General features: G+C 48.8%; 2 protein-coding genes across 10 annotated transcripts in view; both read right to left on the bottom strand.

Annotated features, from left to right (window-relative positions):
- Nucleotides 1–10,513, bottom strand: part of ugdh (UDP-glucose 6-dehydrogenase) — a 25,677-nt gene extending 15,164 nt beyond the window's left edge. The window contains exons 1-5 of the mRNA XM_082974011.1: nucleotides 10,330–10,513; nucleotides 7,046–7,207; nucleotides 5,950–6,051; nucleotides 5,537–5,737; nucleotides 2,639–2,836 (exon numbers count right to left, since the gene is read on the bottom strand). Of these exons, the coding sequence (XP_082830137.1) occupies nucleotides 2,639–2,836; nucleotides 5,537–5,737; nucleotides 5,950–6,051; nucleotides 7,046–7,207 (663 nt within the window). The 5' untranslated portion in view covers nucleotides 10,330–10,513. The remainder of the gene's footprint in view (nucleotides 1–2,638; nucleotides 2,837–5,536; nucleotides 5,738–5,949; nucleotides 6,052–7,045; nucleotides 7,208–10,329) is intronic.
- A 685-nt stretch (nucleotides 10,514–11,198) lies between these two features.
- Nucleotides 11,199–26,809, bottom strand: part of LOC106594124 (small integral membrane protein 14) — a 31,546-nt gene continuing 15,935 nt past the window's right edge. For 4 of the 9 annotated variants that reach the window (XR_014392012.1, XR_014392013.1, XR_014392017.1 and 1 more), the window contains one exon: nucleotides 17,410–26,751. Coding sequence is in view for 2 of the 9 variants with exons in the window: in XM_082974009.1 (XP_082830135.1) it covers nucleotides 16,239–16,277 (39 nt within the window). In the remaining 7 variants the exon portion in view is untranslated. Of the gene's footprint in view, nucleotides 16,278–17,409; nucleotides 26,752–26,809 lie in introns of those variants that run through there. The other 5 variants (XM_082974010.1, XM_082974009.1, XR_014392016.1 and 2 more) reach the window with 4 other exon arrangements.

Here is a 26,809-nt window from a genome sequence, read left to right as displayed (position 1 = left end):
TGTTGGTGGTGATGATGGAGGAAGACAGCGAGGAAGAGAGGAAGAGAGGAAGGGGCGTACCAGTTTAGAGAGCTCTGAGGACCAGGTGTTGGTGGTGATGATGGAGGAAGACGGCGAGGAAGAGAGGAAGGGGCGTACCAGTTTAGAGAGCTCTGAGGACCAGGTGTTGGTGGTGATGATGGAGGAAGACGGCGAGGAAGAGAGGAAGGGGCGTACCAGTTTAGAGAGCTCTGAGGACCAGGTGTTGGTGGTGATGATGGAGGAAGACAGCGAGGAAGAGAGGAAGAGAGGAAGGGGCGTACCAGTTTAGAGAGCTCTGAGGACCAGGTGTTGGTGGTGATGACGGAGGAAGACAGCGAGGAAGAGAGGAAGAGAGGAAGGGGCGTACCAGTTTAGAGAGCTCTGAGGACCAGGTGTTGGTGGTGATGATAGAGGAAGACAGCGAGGAAGAGAGGAAGGGGCGTACCAGTTTAGAGAGCTCTGAGGACCAGGTGTTGGTGGTGATGATGGAGGAAGACAGCGAGGAAGAGGGGAAGGGGCGTACCAGTTTAGAGAGCTCTGAGGACCAGGTGTTGGTGGTGATGATGGAGGAAGACAGCGAGGAAGAGAGGAAGGGGCGTACCAGTTTAGAGAGCTCTGAGGACCAGGTGTTGGTGGTGATGATGGAGGAAGACAGCGAGGAAGAGAGGAAGAGAGGAAGGGGCGTACCAGTTTAGAGAGCTCTGAGGACCAGGTGTTGGTGGTGATGATGGAGGAAGACAGCGAGGAAGAGAGGAAGGGGCGTACCAGTTTAGAGAGCTCTGAGGACCAGGTGTTGGTGGTGATGATGGAGGAAGACAGCGAGGAAGAGAGGAAGAGAGGAAGGGGCGTACCAGTTTAGAGAGCTCTGAGGACCAGGTGTTGGTGGTGATGATGGAGGAAGACAGCGAGGAAGAGAGGAAGAGAGGAAGGGGCGTACCAGTTTAGAGAGCTCTGAGGACCAGGTGTTGGTGGTGATGATGGAGGAAGACAGCGAGGAAGAGAGGAAGAGAGGAAGGGGCGTACCAGTTTAGAGAGCTCTGAGGACCAGGTGTTGGTGGTGATGATGGAGGAAGACAGCGAGGAAGAGAGGAAGAGAGGAAGGGGCGTACCAGTTTAGAGAGCTCTGAGGACCAGGTGTTGGTGGTGATGATGGAGGAAGACAGCGAGGAAGAGAGGAAGGGGCGTACCAGTTTAGAGAGCTCTGAGGACCAGGTGTTGGTGGTGATGATGGAGGAAGACAGCGAGGAAGAGAGGAAGGGGCGTACCAGTTTAGAGAGCTCTGAGGACCAGGTGTTGGTGGTGATGATGGAGGAAGACAGCGAGGAAGAGAGGAAGAGAGGAAGGGGCGTACCAGTTTAGAGAGCTCTGAGGACCAGGTGTTGGTGGTGATGATGGAGGAAGACAGCGAGGAAGAGAGGAAGAGAGGAAGGGGCGTACCAGTTTAGAGAGCTCTGAGGACCAGGTGTTGGTGGTGATGATGGAGGAAGACGGCGAGGAAGAGAGGAAGGGGCGTACCAGTTTAGAGAGCTCTGAGGACCAGGTGTTGGTGGTGATGATGGAGGAAGACGGCGAGGAAGAGAGGAAGGGGCGTACCAGTTTAGAGAGCTCTGAGGACCAGGTGTTGGTGGTGATGATGGAGGAAGACAGCGAGGAAGAGAGGAAGAGAGGAAGGGGCGTACCAGTTTAGAGAGCTCTGAGGACCAGGTGTTGGTGGTGATGATGGAGGAAGACAGCGAGGAAGAGAGGAAGAGAGGAAGGGGCGTACCAGTTTAGAGAGCTCTGAGGACCAGGTGTTGGTGGTGATGATGGAGGAAGACAGCGAGGAAGAGAGGAAGAGAGGAAGGGGCGTACCAGTTTAGAGAGCTCTGAGGACCAGGTGTTGGTGGTGATGATGGAGGAAGACAGCGAGGAAGAGAGGAAGAGAGGAAGGGGCGTACCAGTTTAGAGAGCTCTGAGGACCAGGTGTTGGTGGTGATGATGGAGGAAGACAGCGAGGAAGAGAGGAAGGGGCGTACCAGTTTAGAGAGCTCTGAGGACCAGGTGTTGGTGGTGATGATGGAGGAAGACAGCGAGGAAGAGAGGAAGAGAGGAAGGGGCGTACCAGTTTAGAGAGCTCTGAGGACCAGGTGTTGGTGGTGATGATGGAGGAAGACAGCGAGGAAGAGAGGAAGAGGGGAAGGGGCGTACCAGTTTAGAGAGCTCTGAGGACCAGGTGTTGGTGGTGATGATGGAGGAAGACAGCGAGGAAGAGAGGAAGAGAGGAAGGGGCGTACCAGTTTAGAGAGCTCTGAGGACCAGGTGTTGGTGGTGATGATGGAGGAAGACAGCGAGGAAGAGAGGAAGAGAGGAAGGGGCGTACCAGTTTAGAGAGCTCTGAGGACCAGGTGTTGGTGGTGATGATGGAGGAAGACAGCGAGGAAGAGAGGAAGAGAGGAAGGGGCGTACCAGTTTAGAGAGCTCTGAGGACCAGGTGTTGGTGGTGATGATGGAGGAAGACAGCGAGGAAGAGAGGAAGAGAGGAAGGGGCGTACCAGTTTAGAGAGCTCTGAGGACCAGGTGTTGGTGGTGATGATGGAGGAAGACAGCGAGGAAGAGAGGAAGAGAGGAAGGGGCGTACCAGTTTAGAGAGCTCTGAGGACCAGGTGTTGGTGGTGATGATGCGGGTCTTGGGGACCCAGCGTTCGTAGACGTCACACAGCGCCCTGATCGCCCTTTGACCCTCCGCCGTCTCGTCTCCACCAATCAGGACGCGGTCTGGCTCCTTCAGGTCGCGCACCGCCGTACCCTCCGCCAGGAACTCTGGGTTGGACAGCACCTACACACACACACACACACACACAGAGAGAGAGATTAACACACACACACACACACACACACACACAGAGAGATGAATACACAGAGACCCATAACATTGTAATAACCAGGTATTATAACCAGGTCCAGGTATTATAACCAGGTATTATAACCAGGTATTATAACCAGGTATTATAACCAGGTCCAGGTATTATAACCAGGTATTGTAACCAGGTCCAGGTATTGTAACCAGGTATTGTAACCAGGTATTGTAACCAGGTATTGTAACCAGGTATTGTAACCAGGTATTATAACCAGGTCCAGGTATTATAACCAGGTATTGTAACCAGGTCCAGGTATTGTAACCAGGTATTATAACCAGGTATTGTAACCAGGTATTATAACCAGGTATTGTAATAACCAGGTATTGTAACCAGGTCCAGGTATTGTAACCAGGTATTATAACCAGGTATTGTAACCAGGTATTGTAACCAGGTATTGTAACCAGGTATTGTAACCAGGTATTGTAACCAGGTATTATAACCAGGTCCAGGTATTGTAACCAGGTATTATAACCAGGTATTATAACCAGGTCCAGGTATTGTAACCAGGTATTGTAACCAGGTATTGTAACCAGGTATTATAACCAGGTATTGTAATAACCAGGTATTGTAACCAGGTATTGTAACCAGGTATTATAACCAGGTCCAGGTATTGTAACCAGGTATTGTAACCAGGTATTGTAACCAGGTATTGTAACCAGGTATTGTAACCAGGTATTGTAACCAGGTATTGTAATAACCAGGTATTGTAACCAGGTATTGTAACCAGGTATTATAACCAGGTCCAGGTATTATAACCAGGTATTGTAACCAGGTATTATAACCAGGTATTATAACCAGGTATTGTAACCAGGTATTATAACCAGGTCCAGGTATTATAACCAGGTATTGTAACCAGGTATTATAACCAGGTATTATAACCAGGTATTATAACCAGGTATTATAACCAGGTATTATAACCAGGTCCAGGTATTATAACCAGGTATTGTAACCAGGTATTGTAACCAGGTATTGTAACCAGGTCCAGGTATTGTAACCAGGTATTGTAACCAGGTATTGTAACCAGGTATTATAACCAGGTCCAGGTATTGTAACCAGGTATTATAACCAGGTATTATAACCAGGTCCAGGTATTGTAACCAGGTATTGTAACCAGGTGTTGTAACCAGGTGTTGTAACCAGGTCCAGGTATTGTAACCAGGTATTATAACCAGGTATTGTAACCAGGTATTATAACCAGGTATTGTAACCAGGTATTATAACCAGGTCCAGGTATTGTAACCAGGTATTGTAACCAGGTATTGTAACCAGGTATTGTAACCAGGTCCAGGTATTGTAACCAGGTATTGTAACCAGGTATTGTAACCAGGTATTATAACCAGGTCCAGGTATTGTAACCAGGTATTGTAACCAGGTATTATAACCAGGTATTATAACCAGGTCCAGGTATTGTAACCAGGTATTGTAACCAGGTATTGTAACCAGGTCCAGGTATTGTAACCAGGTATTGTAACCAGGTATTGTAACCAGGTATTGTAACCAGGTCCAGGTATTGTAACCAGGTATTGTAACCAGGTCCAGGTATTATAACCAGGTATTGTAACCAGGTATTATAACCAGGTATTATAACCAGGTATTGTAACCAGGTCCAGGTATTATAACCAGGTATTATAACCAGGTATTATAACCAGGTCCAGGTATTGTAACCAGGTATTATAACCAGGTATTATAACCAGGTATTATAACCAGGTCCAGGTATTGTAACCAGGTATTATAACCAGGTATTATAACCAGGTCCAGGTATTGTAACCAGGTATTGTAACCAGGTATTGTAACCAGGTATTGTAACCAGGTCCAGGTATTGTAACCAGGTATTGTAACCAGGTATTGTAACCAGGTATAGTAACCAGGTATTGTAACCAGGTATTGTAACCAGGTCCAGGTATTATAACCAGGTATTGTAACCAGGTATTGTAACCAGGTCCAGGTATTGTAACCAGGTATTGTAACCAGGTATAGTAACCAGGTATAGTATTGTAACCAGGTATTGTAACCAGGTATTATAACCAGGTATTATAACCAGGTCCAGGTATTGTAACCAGGTATTATAACCAGGTATTGTAACCAGGTATTGTAACCAGGTCCAGGTATTATAACCAGGTATTATAACCAGGTCCAGGTATTGTAACCAGGTATTGTAACCAGGTATTATAACCAGGTATTGTAACCAGGTCCAGGTATTGTAACCAGGTATTATAACCAGGTATTGTAACCAGGTATTGTAATAACCAGGTATTGTAACCAGGTATTATAACCAGGTCCAGGTATTGTAACCAGGTATTATAACCAGGTATTGTAACCAGGTATTGTAACCAGGTATTGTAACCAGGTATTGTAACCAGGTATTGTAACCAGGTATTGTAACCAGGTATTGTAACCAGGTATTGTAACCAGGTCCAGGTATTGTAACCAGGTATTATAACCAGGTATTGTAACCAGGTATTATAACCAGGTATTGTAACCAGGTATTGTAACCAGGTATTATAACCAGGTCCAGGTATTGTAACCAGGTATTGTAACCAGGTATTATAACCAGGTATTGTAACCAGGTATTATAACCAGGTATTATAACCAGGTGTGCATCTCCCAGCTCCACCTACCTGCAGGTTGAGGTTGGGTTTGGTGTTGGAGTCAAATATCCGTCTGATGCTCTCAGCCGCTCGGACAGGAACCGTGCTCTTCTCCGTGACGATCTTGTAACCGTCGGAAACCTCTACGATGCGGCGAGCGCAGGCCTCTATGTACTTTAGGTCGGCGGCACGCCCCTTCCCCATCCCATAGGTCTTAGTGGGGGTGTTCACCTGGGGAGGGACGACAGGAACTCAGACACACACTACAGACAGACAGACAGACACACAGACAGACAGACACCTACAGACAGACAGACAGACAGACACACAGACACACAGACACCGACAGACAGACAGAGACACCGACAGACAGACAGAGACACCGACAGACAGACAGACAGACAGACAGACAGACAGACAGACAGACAGACAGACAGACTCACTGAAATAAAGACGAGGTCAGCATCTCTGATGGCAGAATCTATATCTGTAGAGAAGAAGAGATTCTTCCCTCGGCATGACTCCACCACCTCCTTCAACCCTGGCTAGAGAGGGAGGGAGGGAGGGAGGAGAGAGAGAGAGAGAAAGGGAGGGGGAGAGAGAGAGAGAAGGAGAGAAGGAGAGAGAATGAGAGAGAGAGGTGAATAAATATTTGATAACTAAAATATAAGTGTTCAGCACCCTGAGTCAATACATGTTAGAAACACCTTTAGCAGCGATTACAGCTGGGAGTCTTCCTGGGTAAATCTCTAACAGCTGGGAGTCTTTCTGGGTAAATCTCTAAGAGCTTTCCACACCTGGGTTGTTGTAATGGAAATTATATGATTAAAGGTTTGACTAAATGATTTCACTCAGAAACCTTATAACCTGTTGAAATGTATTGGAAATAAGGTTATAATAATGGGTTAAAAACTATATTCCAATACTGTGTGTGAATAAGACACTGTTCAAAATGAGCAGGGCAGAGTTAACGAGACGACCTTGGGAAAGGAACAGGAGAAGAAGCCTCCCTAAATTAGGGAGAGAAACAACGGCCTGGGAACAGCTTAGTTGGCAGGAGATCAGAAGACAGGTAGCAAGGTTGATAAGGAATGTATGTGTACTGTGGGAAAAATACATCCGCCCTAAAGCTGGGGTGGAGTTCTCTACTGACGTAAGTGTGTGTGTGTGTGTGTGTGTGTGTGTGTGTTAATATAAAAGGCTTTGTGTACATTGTAAGGATTTTCAGAGCTCTCATAAATAAACGTTTTCACCATTGTGGGCTGGTTCTCCTTCTGCGTCATTTAACCAGAATCTTACACCCTCTGTTGGGGCCAGACTGAGTAGTTTAATGGAAGTTTGGTTTAACAACATTGATAACTTAATTCACGTAACAGTTGTATAATATTAGTCCATTGTTATTGTCAGAATTCTTCAAGCTCTACCACGATTGCTAGATAACAATGTTCAAGTCTTGCCATAGACGTTTATGTGTGTGTTTGTGTGTATGTACAACTGTGTGTGTACGTGTGGTGTGTGTGTGGTGTGTGTGTGTGATACCTCGTATATGGGCAGTGTGTCGGAGTTCCAGGCGTTGATCCGTGATTCGTTGACGTCGACCACTGTCACGTGGATCTCTGGACACATGTGGGCGATGACACTGCAGGTTGGCCCTCCCACATAGCCAGCTCCTATACAGCAGATTCTGTTGATCTGGAACATCTGGGGAGAGAGAGAGAGGGAGGCAGAGAGAGAGAGAGAGAGGCAGAGAGAGACAGAGAGACCGAGAGAGAGACAGACAGAGAGAGACAGAGAGACAGAGAGAGAGAGAGAGGCAGAGAGAGACAGACAGAGAGAGACAGAGAGACAGAGAGAGAGAGAGAGGCAGAGAGAGACAGACAGAGAGAGACAGAGAGACATCAGTCTAAATATTCTTTGTATTGATATGTACATTTGCCAAGTGCTTGTCAGTAACATGACCTTCAAGACTCAACAGCATTATTGTCAACCAGGGTTGGGCAGGTTACTGTCTAAATGTAATCCCTTAGTTACTAACCTGTCCAAAACTGTAATCAGTAAAGTTACTTTTGGATTACTTTTCCCTTTAAGAGGCAGTAAGAAGAAAACAAACATGTATGTTACTAATTGAACGACATCTATCGCAGGATAAATCAATGTTAAAGTTCACACAGCTGGTCATATATATGGATGTTGAATGTTACTTTATGGGTTGGTTATGTTGGCTTCTAACCCATCGCTTTCTACTACATATAACAATACGATTAAATTATATCTTTTGTTTTTGTATATACAAAGTCTATCAGAATTCCAGTCATTTCAACAACAAAAATGTTTATACCCCTTAATCTTCAAGAATAGGACTTGGAAATATGGAAATATAGATTAGACAAAATTGTTTTTCCGGAGCATAACCCCCCAAAAAACGAAGGACTTATTAGCCAGCCTTACTCTGTTGTTGTCATGCAGCTGTTGCAAGAGCTCATTTTTCCACTTGTTCCAAAAACAAAATGTTTGATAGGCCGATTAAATGTATTGAATTCAAATCATTATTGGGTTCAAATACACATTTAGATGAGTGAACAGCCCGTCCACAACAACCACAATCCGTAAGGTGTAAAAATCGCTAAATGAGAGAGCAGCAGTGTGATTCACGTTAACGCGCTATGTAGATGTCAGTAATAAGTCATGTCCGTATCGCCGTAGACGACGCCACCGCTGTCATCCTTTACCGCCGAGCGTTTATTCACGTTGGTTCATCTTTTGGATGGCGACAGCAGTCGACCACCGTTGGAAAAACACAGCTTGGACTGTAACCTAGAAAAACCTTCTTCCTGCTACATCCCCCTCCATCTATCAAACACATCTGGTGTGTCATCATTAGTGGTCTCTGATTGGTGTGTCATCATGAGTGGTCTCTGATTGGTGTGTCATCATTAGTGGTCTCTGATTGGCGTGTCATCATTAGTGGTCTCTGATTGGTGTGTCATCATTAGTGGTCTCTGATTGGCGTGTCATCATTAGTGGTCTCTGATTGGTGTGTCATCATTAGTGGTCTCTGATTGGTGTGTCATCATGAGTGGTCTCTGATTGGTGTGTCATCATGAGTGGTCTCTGATTGGTGTGTCATCATGAGTGGTCTCTGATTGGTGTGTCATCATGAGTGGTCTCTGATTGGTGTGTCATCATTAGTGGTCTCTGATTGGTGTGTCATCATTAGTGGTCTCTGATTGTTGTGTCATCATTAGTGGTCTCTGATTGGTGTGTCATCATGAGTGGTCTCTGATTGGTGTGTCATCATGAGTGGTCTCTGATTGGTGTGCCATCATTAGTGGTCTCTGATTGGTGTGTCATCATGAGTGGTCTCTGATTGGTGTGTCATCATGAGTGGTCTCTGATTGGTGTGTCATCATGAGTGGTCTCTGATTGGTGTGTCATCATGAGTGGTCTCTGATTGGTGTGTCATCATGAGTGGTCTCTGATTGGTGTGTCATCATGAGTGGTCTCTGATTGGTGTGTCATCATTAGTGGTCTCTGATTGGCGTGTCATCATTAGTGGTCTCTGATTGGCGTGTCATCATTAGTAGTCTCTGATTGGTGTGTCATCATTAGTGGTCTCTGATTGGTGGTCATCATTTGGTGTGTTATCATGGTGGTCTCTGATTGGTGGTCAGACTCACTCAGGTGGAACAAATGTAAACATTGTGTCTTTTTTCAAAGTTGAATTGAGAAAACAGATTAGTGGCAAAGATTTTTCACCCACAAACCTCCTTTCTGAATAAAAAAAAAAAAGTCACCCTTGAACTAATCATGTAGTTTTTCATGTAGTATCTGTAATCTGATTACAATATGTTTGTAATGTAATCCGTTACTTCCCAACCCTGGTGGCAACTGGCTAAGGAAAAACTTCCTGGAGGGAAGAATCCTGAATTAAAACAAACCAGAAAAACAAAAGTAGAAAAGTCGAGACAAATTAAACTTCAGAGAATATGACCCTCACTTGAGTGAAGAACTGAAGCCAAATAGCTCATTTAAAAACAGTTGTATAATATTAGCCTATTTGGACAAGGGTTGTGTGTATGGAAAAGAAAACCAGTTTATTACGTAACCGTGTGTGAATGTATTGTAATAAAACAGGCAGGGAGCAGGCCTTGAACCCTCGACCTTCTAAACCCGAAGTCCAGCGTTAACATGCTCAGGAGGTAGAGTCCATATCCGCGTTGAGAAACCCAGGGTCGTTCCACTATTAAACTGTCATAGCCGCGCTAAACTCCGCACAACAACTTTCACCATCAAGTCACACATTCTGGATTAATGCCTCGATGTCTGAAACCAGATAAATACAGGAACTTTTTCATTCCCTTCTGATTTTAGGATGCGTTCATAAATTCACTCCGGCTATCTACTCCGATTTCAGAGCGTCTTGAGGGGACCAGAACGCAGAATAACTGATACCAGCTAGCCAGTTAGTCAGTTAACCAGCTAGTCAGTTAACCAGCTCGTCAGTCATCCAGCCAGCTAACCAGCTCGTCAGTTAACCAGCTAACCAGTTAGTCAGCTAGTCAGTCAGCCAGCCAGCTAACCAGCTCGCCAGTTAACCAGCTAGTCAGTTAGTCAGCTAGTCAGTTAACCAGTTAGCATGGGTGCTTGACTACTGTTGTTAGGGTCAGAACACTGAATTGGTTGGATTATTCTACTCGGCTAAAAATTAATCTGAGAGAGATAATCAATCACAACAAATATGAACGTCCCAACAGTTCAATAACAGTTCTAACGTTATTCTAACTTATTAGTAAATGACATAGCTAGTTAGTAGTAACACTTACCACTGCGGAGTCAACTACCCGGATAACTTCAATTCCTCGTTATAATCGGTATAAATCAGATGTCTCCTTGTTACTGACGCGCTGTAAATTGATCAGTAATATTGATCAGTATTGTTTCTTAGCAGATCTATGTTTGAGGAGGTTGTGGAAGGGGTCGATAGTTGCTCTACTGAAAACCCTTTTAGTTACAAACGAGAGCTCAGTAATGTTGACATTTATACTGGGTTTACACTAGATGCCACAGTCACAAAGTCAAATGGTCCATATTGTAAAAATTCGTAAAAAAATAAAGAGATGTTTGCTCTTAATTTAGGGTTAGGAATAAGGTTAGCAGTGTGGTTAAGGTTTAAAATAAAAAAATTAATTAAGAGAAACTTACGAAATAGGCGAGGGTGGGGGGGGGGGGGGGGGGGGGGTTGACTTTGTGACTGTGGTAACTAGTGGCGATACTTATACAAATTGGGCGATGAGAAGTCTTCCGGGGTCTGCGTCGCGAACAGCCAATCAGCGAGTGGGACGTTATTATGGTTCGTTCCGGATGGGGCAGGGTTCAAAAAGATTAACAATACAGTGTTGTCATGGTGAGCTCAGCTGGAATGGATTTGTTTCTGTCCCAGATGGCCACCTATCTCCTATATATATAGGCTCTGGTCCAAACTAGTGCACTATGTAGGAAACAGGGTTGCCATTTGGGACACGGAAGAGTATCACTGAAATGTGCTTTTATATGACATTGACAAATAGGACATTCATGATTAGGTTTGGATTTGAGAAGAGGACAGAGAGTTAACCTTGTTCACACAACACTTCTATCTATTGACACACAGGAAGTCAGACAGACACACAGGAAGTCAGACAGACGACCAGGAAGCTGTTGTATTACAGTTTATTCATTGTTTTGTAAGGTAAAGTGCATAGTTGAAGCCCTTTCTTGCTCTCTGTTAAGACTAATACTAGTAATAATGACAGTGTTTTGATTAGAGGCCTCCACTGGCAGCACACAAGGCTACGTCCCACATGGCGCCCTATTCCCTATATAGTGCACTACTTCTGACTAGAGCCCTCCTTTTTTTGTTGTTGACATCCTGGTCAAAGTAGTGCACTATACTAGGACTCCCGAGTGGCGCAGCGGTCTAAGGCATTGCATCTCAGTCCTAGAGGCGTCACTACAGACACCCTGGTTCGAATCCAGGCTGTATGACAACCGGCCGTGATTGGGAGTCCCATAAGGCGGCACACGATTGGCCCAGTGTTGTCTGGATTTGGCCGTGGGGGGGGGGGGGGAGGGGGCTGTCATTGTAAATAAGAACTTGTTCTTAACTGACTTGCCTAGTTAAATAAAAGTTACATTAAAATAAACTGTATATAGGGAATAGGGTGCCTAGGTAGTGCACTATACTGTATATAGGGTGCCTAGGTAGTGCACTATACTGTATATGGGGTGCCTAGGTAGTGCACTATACTGTATATAGGGAATAGGGTGCCTAGGTAGTGCACTATACTGTATATAGGGAATAGGGTGCCTAGGTAGTGCACTATACTGTATATGGGGAATAGGGTGCCTAGGTAGTGCACTATACTGTATATGGGGAATAGGGTGCCTAGGTAGTGCACTATACTGTATATGGGGAATAGGGTGCCTAGGTAGTGCACTATACTGTATATAGGGACATATATAAGGCCCCTGAGTTATTCCATGTCGCAACCTGACAGAAAAAAACCCCCAGTGCATTTCAACGTTTTAGATTATAATAACTTGGCCTCTGTAGCTGAACCATTAACACTGGTGTTAACCATTTCCTGCCCACAGCAAGAGAACAGGTTCCATTGTCCTCCATCTTAAAACACACCCTATTCCCTATTTAGACCTCCCGTCTACCTCATCTCTTACACTACGCCTCACAGCAGAGGCTAACAGCATCCCAAATCACACCCTATTCCCTATTTAGACCTCCCGTCTACCTCATCTCTTACACTACGCCTCACAGCAGAGGCTAACAGCATCCCAAATCACACCCTATTCTCTAAATAGTGCACTACTCTTGCCAGAGCCCTGGACATAAGTAGTGCACTAATATAGGGAATAGGGATCTATTTTAGGGAGAAGTTCACGTTCACTCTGCCCAACACCTAACAGAGAGAGAGAGAGAGAGACAGAGAGAGAGAGAGAGAGAGAGAGAGAGAGAGAGCGAGAGAGAGACAGAGAGAGAGAGAGAGACAGAGAGAGAGAGAGACAGAGAGAGAGAGAGACAGAGAGAGAGAGACAGAGAGAGAGAGAGACAGAGAGAGAGAGAGAGACAGAGAGAGAGACAGAGAGAGAGAGAGACAGAGAGAGAGACAGAGAGAGAGAGAGACAGAGAGAGAGAGAGACAGAGAGAGAGAGAGAGACAGAGAGAGAGACAGAGAGAGAGAGAGAGAGAGAGAGACAGAGAGACAGAGAGAGAGAGAGAGAGACAGAGAGAGAGAGAGAGAGAGACAGAGAGACAGAGAGAGAGAGAGGGGGTTTAATATAAAATAGCTTTTTCAAAATGGCGTATCGGCTTCAAAACAGACAGATTTAAAAAAAAATATTAAAAAAAATAAACCCTGGGGTGTATTCATTCCGTCTTGCAACGGAAACCCGTTTACCATTTTACAAACAAACGAAAGCAAACAGAACGAAACGGGGAGGGGCCTACCTACATTTGTCCAATAGAAACTCTGGAGTAAAAAAAAGGTTTCTGATGCAAAACATTGTTTTGTTGTTGCAACAACCTAAAAATGTTTCGCAACAGAATAGACTTAATGAATACACCCCATGACCTGACTACAATAACACATGTTGAACTACACTATGACATCATCAACGCACGCTACGCTCAGATCCATTGTGACGTCACTGCGGAATGTTGGGTGTTGATTCTGAAGAGCCCCTCCCCCTTCTTGTTGCTAAGTGATTCTATTCTCCCCCTTCTTGTTGCTAAGTGATTATATTCCCCCCCTTGTTGCTAAGTGATTCTATTCTCCCCCTTGTTGCTAAGTGATTCTATTCTCCCCCTTGTTGCTAAGTGATTCTATTCTCCCCCTTGTTGCTAAGTGATTCTATTCTCCCCCTTGTTGCTAAGTGATTCTATTCCCCCCCTTGTTGCTAAGTGATTCTATTCTCCCCCTTGTTGCTAAGTGATTCTATTCTCCCCCTTGTTGCTAAGTGATTCTATTCCCCCCCTTGTTGCTAAGTGATTCTATTCTCCCCCTTGTTGCTAAGTGATTCTATTCTCCCCCTTGTTGCTAAGTGATTCTATTCTCCCCCTTGTTGCTAAGTGATTCTATTCTCCCCCTTGTTGCTAAGTGATTCTATTCTCCCCCTTGTTGCTAAGTGATTCTATTCTCCCCTTTGTTGCTAAGTGATTCTATACCCCCCCTTGTTGCTAAGTGATTCTATTCCCCCCCATCACTGCGGAATGTTGGGTGTCGATTCTGAAGAGCCCCTCCCCCTTCTTGTTGCTAAGTGATTCTATCCCCCCCAATAAACTAGATGACTAGTGACTAGCTAGTTGATCAGACCAATCAATAAACTAGATGACTAGTGACTAGCTAGTTGATCAGACCAATCAATAAACTAGATGACTAGTGACTAGCTAGTTGACCATAGCAAAATAATGTCTGCGTCCCAAATTGCACCTTAGTCTATGTAGTGCACTAATTCTGACTAGAGCCCTATGTAGTGCACTAATTCTGACTAGACTAATTCTGACTAGAGCCCTATGTAATGCACTAATTCTGACTAGACTAATTCTGACTAGAGCCCTATGTAATGCACTAATTCTGACTAGACTAATTCTGACTAGAGCCCTATGTAGTGCACTAATTCTGACTAGACTAATTCTGACTAGAGCCCTATGTAATGCACTAATTCTGACTAGACTAATTCTGACTAGAGCCCTATGTAGTGCACTAATTCTGACTAGACTAATTCTGACTAGAGCCCTATGTAATGCACTAATTCTGACTAGAGCCCTATGTAGTGCACTAATTCTGACTTGACTAATTCTGACTAGACTAATTCTGACTAGAGCCCTATGTAGTGCACTAATTCTGACTAGAGTAATTCTGACTAGAGCCCTATGTAATGCACTAATTCTGACTAGAGCCCTATGTAGTGCACTAATTCTGACTTGACTAATTCTGACTAGACTAATTCTGACTAGAGCCCTATGTAGTGCACTAATTCTGACTAGAGTAATTCTGACTAGAGCCCTATGTAATGCACTAATTCTGACTAGAGCCCCATGTAGTGCACTAATTCTGACTAGACTAATTCTGACTAGAGCCCTATGTAATGCACTAATTCTGACTAGACTAATTCTGACTTGAGCCCTATGTAATACACTAATTCTGACTAGACTAATTCTGACTAGAGCCCTATGTAATGCACTAATTCTGACAAGACTAATTCTGACTAGAGCCCCATGTAGTGCACTAATTCTGACTAGACTAATTCTGACTAGACTAATTCTGACTAGAGCCCTATGTAGTGCACTAATTCTGACTAGAGCCCCATGTAGTGCACTAGAAAGGCCCATCTGAGATGCAGCCAGTGATGCCCAGAGGGAAGAGGACAGTATAAAAGGCTGATCCAGACTCTACATTCCCGCCCCTCTGAGGTAGATTAGCAGAACACACAAAGTGGAATTTCTAAATGTGCTTTTTGTATATCAGCAGTTTCTCTCTCGTTATGTTAGTCACCTCTTCCCCTACTGTATTTATTTATTTATTTTGCTCCTTTGCACCCCAGTATTTCTACTTGGCACTTTCGGCTACTACAAATCTGCCATTCCAGTGTTTTACTTGCTATATTGTATTTACTTTGCCACCATGGCCTATTTATTGCCTTTACCTCCCTTATCTCACCTCATTTGCTCACATTGTATATAGACTTATTTTTTTCTACTGTATTATTGACTGTATGTTTGTTTTACTCCATGTGTAACTCTGTGTTGTTGTATGTTGTCGAACTGCTTTGCTTTATCTTGACCAGGTCGCAATTGTAAATGAGAACTTGTTCTCCACTAGCCTACCTGGTTAAATAAAGGACTTGTTCTCCACTAGCCTACCTGGTTAAATAAAGGACTTGTTCTCCACTACCCTACCTGGTTAAATAAAGGACTTGTTCTCCACTACCCTACCTGGTTAAATAAAGGACTTGTTCTCCACTACCCTACCTGGTTAAATAAAGGACTTGTTCTCCACTACCCTACCTGGTTAAATAAAGGACTTGTTCTCCACTACCCTACCTGGTTAAATAAAGGTGAAATAAAATAAAAAATAAAATAAGAAAATAGATGTGGGTATGCAGACCCGTGAACAACTGTGGATCCCGCACCCTCATCCCTGGCCTATATAGTGCACTAACCCCATAGGGCTCTGGTCAAAAGTAGTGCACTACCCCCATAGGGCTCTGGTCAAAAGTAGTGCACTACCCCCATAGGGCTCTGGTCAAAAGTAGTGCACTAACCCCATAGGGCTCTGGTCAAAAGTAGTGCACTACCCCCATAGGGCTCTGGTCAAAAGTAGTGCACTACCCCCATAGGGCTCTGGTCAAAAGTAGTGCACTACCCCCATAGGGCTCTGGTCAAAAGTAGTGCACTACCCCCATAGGGCTCTGGTCAAAAGTAGTGCACTAACCCCATAGGGCTCTGGTCAAAAGTAGTGCACTACCCCCATAGGGCTCTGGTCAAAAGTAGTGCACTAACCCCATAGGGCTCTGGTCTAAAGTAGTGCACTACCTCCATAGGGCTCTGGTCAAAAGTAGTGCACTATACAGGAAATACATGTTGATGTACAGGGGTCAGAGGTCGCAGTAAGCTGTTGGGTTTCCGGGTACCAACGTAGAACGGCAGAACGGCTGGTGGTTCCGTTTGGTTCCGTTGCTAGTCCACCGGGGGAGATGGGGGCTCCTGGTCACGACTCTGTTAAAACACAACACCACCGGAGGAACAACGGTAAACAAACAAACAAATACATAAAACAATATCAAAACCATCCCTTCATCCACCCTCCTCTTCTTCATCCACCCTCCTCTCCTCCATCCACCCTCCTCTTCTTCATCCCCCCTCCTCTCCTCCATCCACCCTCTTCTTCATCCACCCTCCTCTTCTCCATCCACCCTCCTCTTCTTCATCCACCCTCCTCTTCTCCATCCACCCTCCCCTTCTCCATCCACCCTCCGCTTCTTCATCCACCCTCCGCTTCTCCATCCACCCTCCTCTTCTCCATCCACCCTCCTCTTCTTCATCCACCCTCCGTTTCTCCATCCACCCTCCTCTTCTCCATCCACCCTCCTCTTCTCCATCCACCCTCCTCTTCTTCATCCACCCTCCTCTTCTCCATCCACCCTCCTCTTCTCCATCCACCCTCCTCTTCTCCATCCACCCTCCGCTTCTCCATCCACCCTCCTCTTCTTCATCCACCCTCCGCTTCTCCATCCACCCTCCTCTTCTCCATCCACCCTCCTCTTCTCCATCCCCCCTCCTCTTCTTCTTCATCCCCCCTCCTCTTCTTCTTCATCCCCTCCTCTTCTCCATCCCCCCTCCTCTTCTCCATCCCCCCTCCTCTTCTCCATCCACCCTCCTCTTCTCGATCCACCCTCCTCTTCTTCATCCCCCCTCCTGTTCTCCATCCCCCCTCCTCTTCTCCATCCACCCTCCTCTTCTTCATCCACCCTCTTCTTCATCCCCCCTCCTCTTCTCCAGCCCCCCTCCTGTTCTTCATCCCCCCTCCTGTTCTTCATCCCCCCTCCTCTCCTCCATCCACCCTCCTCTTCTTCAACCACCCTCCTGTTCTTCATCCACCCTCCTCTTCTCCATCCACCCTCCTCTTCTCCATCCACCCTCCTCTTCTCCATCCACCCTCCTCTTCTCCATCCACCCTCCTCTTCTCCATCCACCCTCCTCTTCTCCATCCACCCTCCTCTTCTCCATCCACCCTCCTGTTCTCCATCCACCCTCCGCTTCTCCATCCCCCCTCCGCTTCTCCATCCCCCCTCCGCTTCTCCATCCCCCCTCCTCTTCTCCATCCACCCTCCTCTTCTCCATCCACCCTCTATCCCTCCTCCTCCCTCTATCCCTCCTCCTCCCTCTATATGTACATTGTGGGGTCCAATAGGATCCCTCTATACGAACGTTGTGAGGTCCAATAGGATCCCTCTATACGTACGTTGTGGGGTCCAATAGGATCCCTCTATACGAACGTTGTGATGTCCAATAGGATCCCTCTATATGTACGTTGTGGGGTCCAATAGGATCCCTCTATACGTACGTTGTGGGGTCCAATAGGATCCCTCTATACGTACGTTGTGGGGTCCAGTAGGTTCCCTCTATACCTCCTCCTCCCTCCATACCTACACTGTGAGGTCCAGTAGGTTCCCTCCTCCTCCCTCCATACCTACACTGTGAGGTCCAGTAGATTCCCTCCTCCTCCCTCCATACCTACACTGTGAGGTCCAGTAGATTCCCTCCTCCTCCCTCCATACCTACACTGTGAGGTCCAATAGGTTCCCTCCTCCTCCCTCCATACCTACACTGTGAGGTCCAATAGGTTCCCTCCTCCTCCCTCCATACCTACACTGTGAGGTCCAGTAGGTTCCCTCTATACCTCCTCCTCCCTCCATACCTACACTGTGAGGTCCAATAGGTTACCTCCTCCTCCCTCCATACCTACACTGTGAGGTCCAGTAGATTCCCTCTATACCTCCTCCTCCCTCCATACCTACACTGTGAGGTCCAGTAGGTTCCCTCCTCCTCCCTCCATACCTACACTGTGAGGTCCAGTAGGTTCCCTCTATACCTCCTCCTCCCTCCATACCTACACTGTGAGGTCCAATAGGTTCCCTCCTCCTCCCTCCATACCTACACTGTGAGGTCCAGTAGATTCCCTCTATACCTCCTCCTCCCTCCATACCTACACTGTGAGGTCCAGTAGGTTCACTCTATACTTCCTCCTCCCTCCATACCTACACTGTGAGGTCCAGTAGATTCCCTCTATACCTCCTCCTCCCTCCATACCTACACTGTGAGGTCCAGTAGATTCCCTCCTCCTCCCTCCATACCTACACTGTGAGGTCCAGTAGGTTCCCTCCTCCTCCCTCCATACCTACACTGAGGTCCAGTAGGTTCCCTCTATACCTCCTCCTCCCTCCATACCTACACTGTGAGGTCCAGTAGATTCCCTCCTCCTCCCTCCATACCTACACTGTGAGGTCCAGTAGGTTCCCTCCTCCTCCCTCCATACCTACACTGAGGTCCAGTAGGTTCCCTCTATACCTCCTCCTCCCTCCATACCTACACTGTGAGGTCCAGTAGGTTCCCTCTATACCTCCTCCTCCCTCCATACCTACACTGTGAGGTCCAGTAGATTCCCTCCTCCTCCCTCCATACCTACACTGTGAGGTCCAGTAGATTCCCTCTATACCTCCTCCTCCCTCCATACCTACACTGTGAGGTCCAGTAGGTTCCCTCCTCCTCCCGCCATACCTACACTGTGAGGTCCAGTAGGTTCCCTCCTCCTCCCTCCATACCTACACTGTGAGGTCCAGTAGATTCCCTCCTCCTCCCTCCATACCTACACTGTGAGGTCCAGTAGATTCCCTCTATACCTCCTCCTCCCTCCATACCTACACTGTGAGGTCCAGTAGGTTCCCTCCTCCTCCCTCCATACCTACACTGTGAGGTCCAGTAGGTTCCCTCCTCCTCCCTCCATACCTACACTGTGAGGTCCAGTAGGTTCCCTCCTCCTCCCTCCATACCTACACTGTGAGGTCCAGTAGGTTCCCTCTATACCTCCTCCTCCCTCCATACCTACACTGTGAGGTCCAGTAGATTCCCTCCTCCTCCCTCCATACCTACACTGTGAGGTCCAGTAGGTTCCCTCCTCCTCCCTCCATACCTACACTGTGAGGTCCAGTAGGTTCCCTCCTCCTCCCTCCATACCTACACTGAGGTCCAGTAGGTTCCCTCTATACCTCCTCCTCCCTCCATACCTACACTGTGAGGTCCAGTAGGTTCCCTCTATACCTCCTCCTCCCTCCATACCTACACTGTGAGGTCCAGTAGGTTCCCTCTATACCTCCTCCTCCCTCCATACCTACACTGTGAGGTCCAGTAGATTCCCTCCTCCTCCCTCCATACCTACACTGTGAGGTCCAGTAGGTTCCCTCCTCCTCCCTCCATAACTACACTGTGAGGTCCAGTAGGTTCCCTCCTCCTCCCTCCATACCTACACTGTGTGGTCCAGTAGATTCCCTCTATACCTCCTCCTCCCTCCATACCTACACTGTGAGGTCCAGTAGGTTCCCTCCTCCTCCCTCCATACCTACACTGTGAGGTCCAGTAGGTTCCCTCCTCCTCCCTCCATACCTACACTGTGAGGTCCAGTAGATTCCCTCCTACTCCCTCCATACCTACACTGTGAGGTCCAGTAGGTTCCCTCTATACCTCCTCCTCCCTCCATACCTACACTGTGAGGTCCAGTAGGTTCCCTCCTCCTCCCTCCATACCTACACTGTGAGGTCCAGTAGATTCCCTCCTCCTCCCTCCATACCTACACTGTGAGGTCCAGTAGGTTCCCTCTATACCTCCTCCTCCCTCCATACCTACACTGTGAGGTCCAGTAGATTCCCTCCTCCTCCCTCCATACCTACACTGTGAGGTCCAGTAGGTTCCCTCCTCGTCCCTCCATACCTACACTGTGAGGTCCAGTAGATTCCCTCCTTCTCCCTCCATACCTACACTGTGAGGTCCAGTAGGTTCCCTCTATACCTCCTCCTCCCTCCATACCTACACTGTGAGGTCCAGTAGGTTCCCTCCTCCTCCCTCCATACCTACACTGTGAGGTCCAGTAGATTCCCTCCTCCTCCCTCCATACCTACACTGTGAGGTCCAGTAGATTCCCTCTATACCTCCTCCTCCCTCCATACCTACACTGTGAGGTCCAGTAGATTCCCTCCTCCTCCCTCCATACCTACACTGTGAGGTCCAGTAGGTTCCCTCCTCCTCCCTCCATACCTACACTGTGAGGTCCAGTAGATTCCCTCCTCCTCCCTCCATACCTACACTGTGTGGTCCAGTAGATTCCCTCTATACCTCCTCCTCCCTCCATACCTACACTGTGAGGTCCAGTAGGTTCCCTCCTCCTCCCTCCATACCTACACTGTGAGGTCCAGTAGATTCCGTCCTACTCCCTCCATACCTACACTGTGAGGTCCAGTAGGTTCCCTCCTCCTCCCTCCATACCTACACTGTGAGGTCCAGTAGGTTCCCTCTATACCTCCTCCTCCCTCCATACCTACACTGTGAGGTCCAGTAGATTCCCTCCTACTCCCTCCATACCTACACTGTGAGGTCCAGTAGGTTCCCTCTATACCTCCTCCTCCCTCCATACCTACACTGTGAGGTCCAGTAGGTTCCCTCCTCCTCCCTCCATACCTACACTGTGAGGTCCAGTAGATTCCCTCCTCCTCCCTCCATACCTACACTGTGAGGTCCAGTAGGTTCCCTCCTCCTCCCTCCATACCTACACTGTGAGGTCCAGTAGATTCCCTCCTCCTCCCTCCATACCTACACTGTGAGGTCCAGTAGGTTCCCTCTATACCTCCTCCTCCCTCCATACCTACACTGTGAGGTCCAGTAGGTTCCCTCCTCCTCCCTCCATACCTACACTGTGAGGTCCAGTAGATTCCCTCCTCCTCCCTCCATACCTACACTGTGAGGTCCAGTAGGTTCCCTCTATACCTCCTCCTCCCTCCATACCTACACTGTGAGGTCCAGTAGATTCCCTCCTCCTCCCTCCATACCTACACTGTGAGGTCCAGTAGGTTCCCTCCTCCTCCCTCCATACCTACACTGTGAGGTCCAGTAGATTCCCTCCTCCTCCCTCCATACCTACACTGTGAGGTCCAGTAGGTTCCCTCTATACCTCCTCCTCCCTCCATACCTACACTGTGAGGTCCAGTAGGTTCCCTCCTCCTCCCTCCATACCTACACTGTGAGGTCCAGTAGATTCCCTCCTCCTCCCTCCATACCTACACTGTGAGGTCCAGTAGGTTCCCTCTATACCTCCTCCTCCCTCCATACCTACACTGTGAGGTCCAGTAGATTCCCTCCTCCTCCCTCCATACCTACACTGTGAGGTCCAGTAGGTTCCCTCCTCCTCCCTCCATACCTACACTGAGGTCCAGTAGGTTCCCTCTATACCTCCTCCTCCCTCCATACCTACACTGTGAGGTCCAGTAGATTCCCTCCTCCTCCCTCCATACCTACACTGTGAGGTCCAGTAGGTTCCCTCTATACCTCCTCCTCCCTCCATACCTACACTGTGAGGTCCAGTAGGTTCCCTCCTCCTCCCGCCATACCTACACTGTGAGGTCCAGTAGGTTCCCTCCTCCTCCCTCCATACCTACACTGTGAGGTCCAGTAGGTTCCCTCCTCCTCCCTCCATACCTACACTGTGAGGTCCAGTAGGTTCCCTCCTCCTCCCTCCATACCTACACTGTGAGGTCCAGTAGATTCCCTCCTCCTCCCTCCATACCTACACTGTGAGGTCCAGTAGGTTCCCTCCTCCTCCCTCCATACCTACACTGTGAGGTCCAGTAGGTTCCCTCTATACCTCCTCCTCCCTCCATACCTACACTGTGAGGTCCAGTAGATTCCCTCCTACTCCCTCCATACCTACACTGTGAGGTCCAGTAGGTTCCCTCTATACCTCCTCCTCCCTCCATACCTACACTGTGAGGTCCAGTAGGTTCCCTCCTCCTCCCTCCATACCTACACTGTGAGGTCCAGTAGATTCCCTCCTCCTCCCTCCATACCTACACTGTGAGGTCCAGTAGGTTCCCTCCTCCTCCCTCCATACCTACACTGTGAGGTCCAGTAGATTCCCTCCTCCTCCCTCCATACCTACACTGTGAGGTCCAGTAGGTTCCCTCTATACCTCCTCCTCCCTCCATACCTACACTGTGAGGTCCAGTAGGTTCCCTCCTCCTCCCTCCATACCTACACTGTGAGGTCCAGTAGATTCCCTCCTCCTCCCTCCATACCTACACTGTGAGGTCCAGTAGGTTCCCTCTATACCTCCTCCTCCCTCCATACCTACACTGTGAGGTCCAGTAGATTCCCTCCTCCTCCCTCCATACCTACACTGTGAGGTCCAGTAGGTTCCCTCCTCCTCCCTCCATACCTACACTGTGAGGTCCAGTAGATTCCCTCCTCCTCCCTCCATACCTACACTGTGAGGTCCAGTAGGTTCCCTCTATACCTCCTCCTCCCTCCATACCTACACTGTGAGGTCCAGTAGGTTCCCTCCTCCTCCCTCCATACCTACACTGTGAGGTCCAGTAGATTCCCTCCTCCTCCCTCCATACCTACACTGTGAGGTCCAGTAGGTTCCCTCTATACCTCCTCCTCCCTCCATACCTACACTGTGAGGTCCAGTAGATTCCCTCCTCCTCCCTCCATACCTACACTGTGAGGTCCAGTAGGTTCCCTCCTCCTCCCTCCATACCTACACTGAGGTCCAGTAGGTTCCCTCTATACCTCCTCCTCCCTCCATACCTACACTGTGAGGTCCAGTAGATTCCCTCCTCCTCCCTCCATACCTACACTGTGAGGTCCAGTAGGTTCCCTCTATACCTCCTCCTCCCTCCATACCTACACTGTGAGGTCCAGTAGGTTCCCTCCTCCTCCCGCCATACCTACACTGTGAGGTCCAGTAGGTTCCCTCCTCCTCCCTCCATACCTACACTGTGAGGTCCAGTAGGTTCCCTCCTCCTCCCTCCATACCTACACTGTGAGGTCCAGTAGGTTCCCTCCTCCTCCCTCCATACCTACACTGTGAGGTCCAGTAGATTCCCTCCTCCTCCCTCCATACCTACACTGTGAGGTCCAGTAGGTTCCCTCCTCCTCCCTCCATACCTACACTGTGAGGTCCAGTAGGTTCCCTCCTCCTCCCTCCATACCTACACTGTGAGGTCCAGTAGGTTCCCTCTATACCTCCTCCTCCCTCCATACCTACACTGTGAGGTCCAGTAGATTCCCTCCTCCTCCCTCCATACCTACACTGTGAGGTCCAGTAGGTTCCCTCCTCCTCCCTCCATACCTACACTGAGGTCCAGTAGGTTCCCTCTATACCTCCTCCTCCCTCCATACCTACACTGTGAGGTCCAGTAGATTCCCTCCTCCTCCCTCCATACCTACACTGTGAGGTCCAGTAGGTTCCCTCCTCCTCCCTCCATACCTACACTGTGAGGTCCAGTAGATTCCCTCCTCCTCCCTCCATACCTACACTGTGAGGTCCAGTAGGTTCCCTCTATACCTCCTCCTCCCTCCATACCTACACTGTGAGGTCCAGTAGGTTCCCTCCTCCTCCCTCCATACCTACACTGTGAGGTCCAGTAGATTCCCTCCTCCTCCCTCCATACCTACACTGTGAGGTCCAGTAGGTTCCCTCTATACCTCCTCCTCCCTCCATACCTACACTGTGAGGTCCAGTAGATTCCCTCCTCCTCCCTCCATACCTACACTGTGAGGTCCAGTAGGTTCCCTCCTCCTCCCTCCATACCTACACTGAGGTCCAGTAGGTTCCCTCTATACCTCCTCCTCCCTCCATACCTACACTGTGAGGTCCAGTAGATTCCCTCCTCCTCCCTCCATACCTACACTGTGAGGTCCAGTAGGTTCCCTCTATACCTCCTCCTCCCTCCATACCTACACTGTGAGGTCCAGTAGGTTCCCTCCTCCTCCCGCCATACCTACACTGTGAGGTCCAGTAGGTTCCCTCCTCCTCCCTCCATACCTACACTGTGAGGTCCAGTAGGTTCCCTCCTCCTCCCTCCATACCTACACTGTGAGGTCCAGTAGGTTCCCTCCTCCTCCCTCCATACCTACACTGTGAGGTCCAGTAGATTCCCTCCTCCTCCCTCCATACCTACACTGTGAGGTCCAGTAGGTTCCCTCCTCCTCCCTCCATACCTACACTGTGAGGTCCAGTAGGTTCCCTCCTCCTCCCTCCATACCTACACTGTGAGGTCCAGTAGGTTCCCTCTATACCTCCTCCTCCCTCCATACCTACACTGTGAGGTCCAGTAGATTCCCTCCTCCTCCCTCCATACCTACACTGTGAGGTCCAGTAGGTTCCCTCCTCCTCCCTCCATACCTACACTGAGGTCCAGTAGGTTCCCTCTATACCTCCTCCTCCCTCCATACCTACACTGTGAGGTCCAGTAGATTCCCTCCTCCTCCCTCCATACCTACACTGTGAGGTCCAGTAGGTTCCCTCTATACCTCCTCCTCCCTCCATACCTACACTGTGAGGTCCAGTAGGTTCCCTCCTCCTCCCGCCATACCTACACTGTGAGGTCCAGTAGGTTCCCTCCTCCTCCCTCCATACCTACACTGTGAGGTCCAGTAGGTTCCCTCCTCCTCCCTCCATACCTACACTGTGAGGTCCAGTAGGTTCCCTCCTCCTCCCTCCATACCTACACTGTGAGGTCCAGTAGATTCCCTCCTCCTCCCTCCATACCTACACTGTGAGGTCCAGTAGGATCCCTCCTCCTCCCTCCATACCTACACTGTGAGGTCCAGTAGGTTCCCTCCTCCTCCCTCCATACCTACACTGTGAGGTCCAGTAGGTTCCCTCTATACCTCCTCCTCCCTCCATACCTACACTGAGGTCCAGTAGGTTCCCTCTATACCTCCTCCTCCCTCCATACCTACACTGTGAGGTCCAGTAGGTTCCCTCTATACCTCCTCCTCCCTCCATACCTACACTGTGAGGTCCAGTAGGTTCCCTCCTCCTCCCGCCATACCTACACTGTGAGGTCCAGTAGGTTCCCTCCTCCTCCCTCCATACCTACACTGTGAGGTCCAGTAGGTTCCCTCCTCCTCCCTCCATACCTACACTGTGAGGTCCAGTAGGTTCCCTCCTCCTCCCTCCATACCTACACTGTGAGGTCCAGTAGATTCCCTCCTCCTCCCTCCATACCTACACTGTGAGGTCCAGTAGGTTCCCTCCTCCTCCCTCCATACCTACACTGTGAGGTCCAGTAGGTTCCCTCCTCCTCCCTCCATACCTACACTGTGAGGTCCAGTAGGTTCCCTCTATACCTCCTCCTCCCTCCATACCTACACTGTGAGGTCCAGTAGATTCCCTCCTCCTCCCTCCATACCTACACTGAGGTCCAGTAGGTTCCCTCTATACCTCCTCCTCCCTCCATACCTACACTGTGAGGTCCAGTAGATTCCCTCCTCCTCCCTCCATACCTACACTGTGAGGTCCAGTAGGTTCCCTCCTCCTCCCTCCATACCTACACTGTGAGGTCCAGTAGATTCCCTCCTCCTCCCTCCATACCTACACTGTGAGGTCCAGTAGATTCCCTCTATACCTCCTCCTCCCTCCATACCTACACTGTGAGGTCCAGTAGATTCCCTCCTCCTCCCTCCATACCTACACTGTGAGGTCCAGTAGGTTCCCTCCTCCTCCCTCCATACCTACACTGTGAGGTCCAGTAGGTTCCCTCCTCCTCCCTCCATACCTACACTGTGAGGTCCAGTAGATTCCCTCCTCCTCCCTCCATACCTACACTGTGAGGTCCAGTAGATTCCCTCCTCCTCCCTCCATACCTACACTGTGAGGTCCAGTAGATTCCCTCCTCCTCCCTCCATACCTACACTGTGAGGTCCAGTAGATTCCCTCCTCCTCCCTCCATACCTACACTGAGGTCCAGTAGGTTCCCTCTATACCTCCTCCTCCCTCCATACCTACACTGTGAGGTCCAGTAGATTCCCTCCTCCTCCCTCCATACCTACACTGTGAGGTCCAGTAGGTTCCCTCCTCCTCCCTCCATACCTACACTGAGGTCCAGTAGGTTCCCTCTATACCTCCTCCTCCCTCCATACCTACACTGTGAGGTCCAGTAGGTTCCCTCTATACCTCCTCCTCCCTCCATACCTACACTGTGAGGTCCAGTAGATTCCCTCCTCCTCCCTCCATACCTACACTGTGAGGTCCAGAAGATTCCCTCTATACCTCCTCCTCCCTCCATACCTACACTGTGAGGTCCAGTAGGTTCCCTCCTCCTCCCGCCATACCTACACTGTGAGGTCCAGTAGGTTCCCTCCTCCTCCCTCCATACCTACACTGTGAGGTCCAGTAGATTCCCTCCTCCTCCCTCCATACCTACACTGTGAGGTCCAGTAGATTCCCTCTACACCTCCTCCTCCCTCCATACCTACACTGTGAGGTCCAGTAGGTTCCCTCCTCCTCCCTCCATACCTACACTGTGAGGTCCAGTAGGTTCCCTCCTCCTCCCTCCATACCTACACTGTGAGGTCCAGTAGGTTCCCTCCTCCTCCCTCCATACCTACACTGAGGTCCAGTAGGTTCCCTCTATACCTCCTCCTCCCTCCATATCTACACTGTGAGGTCCAGTAGGTTCCCTCTATACCTCCTC

This window comes from Salmo salar, chromosome 04 (assembly GCF_965601325.2).
Source record: "Salmo salar chromosome 04, fSalSal1, whole genome shotgun sequence".
Taxonomy (NCBI): domain Eukaryota; kingdom Metazoa; phylum Chordata; class Actinopteri; order Salmoniformes; family Salmonidae; genus Salmo; species Salmo salar.
Note: the sequence above shows the minus strand (reverse complement) of the source record. Positions and strands in the feature narration are given on the sequence as shown.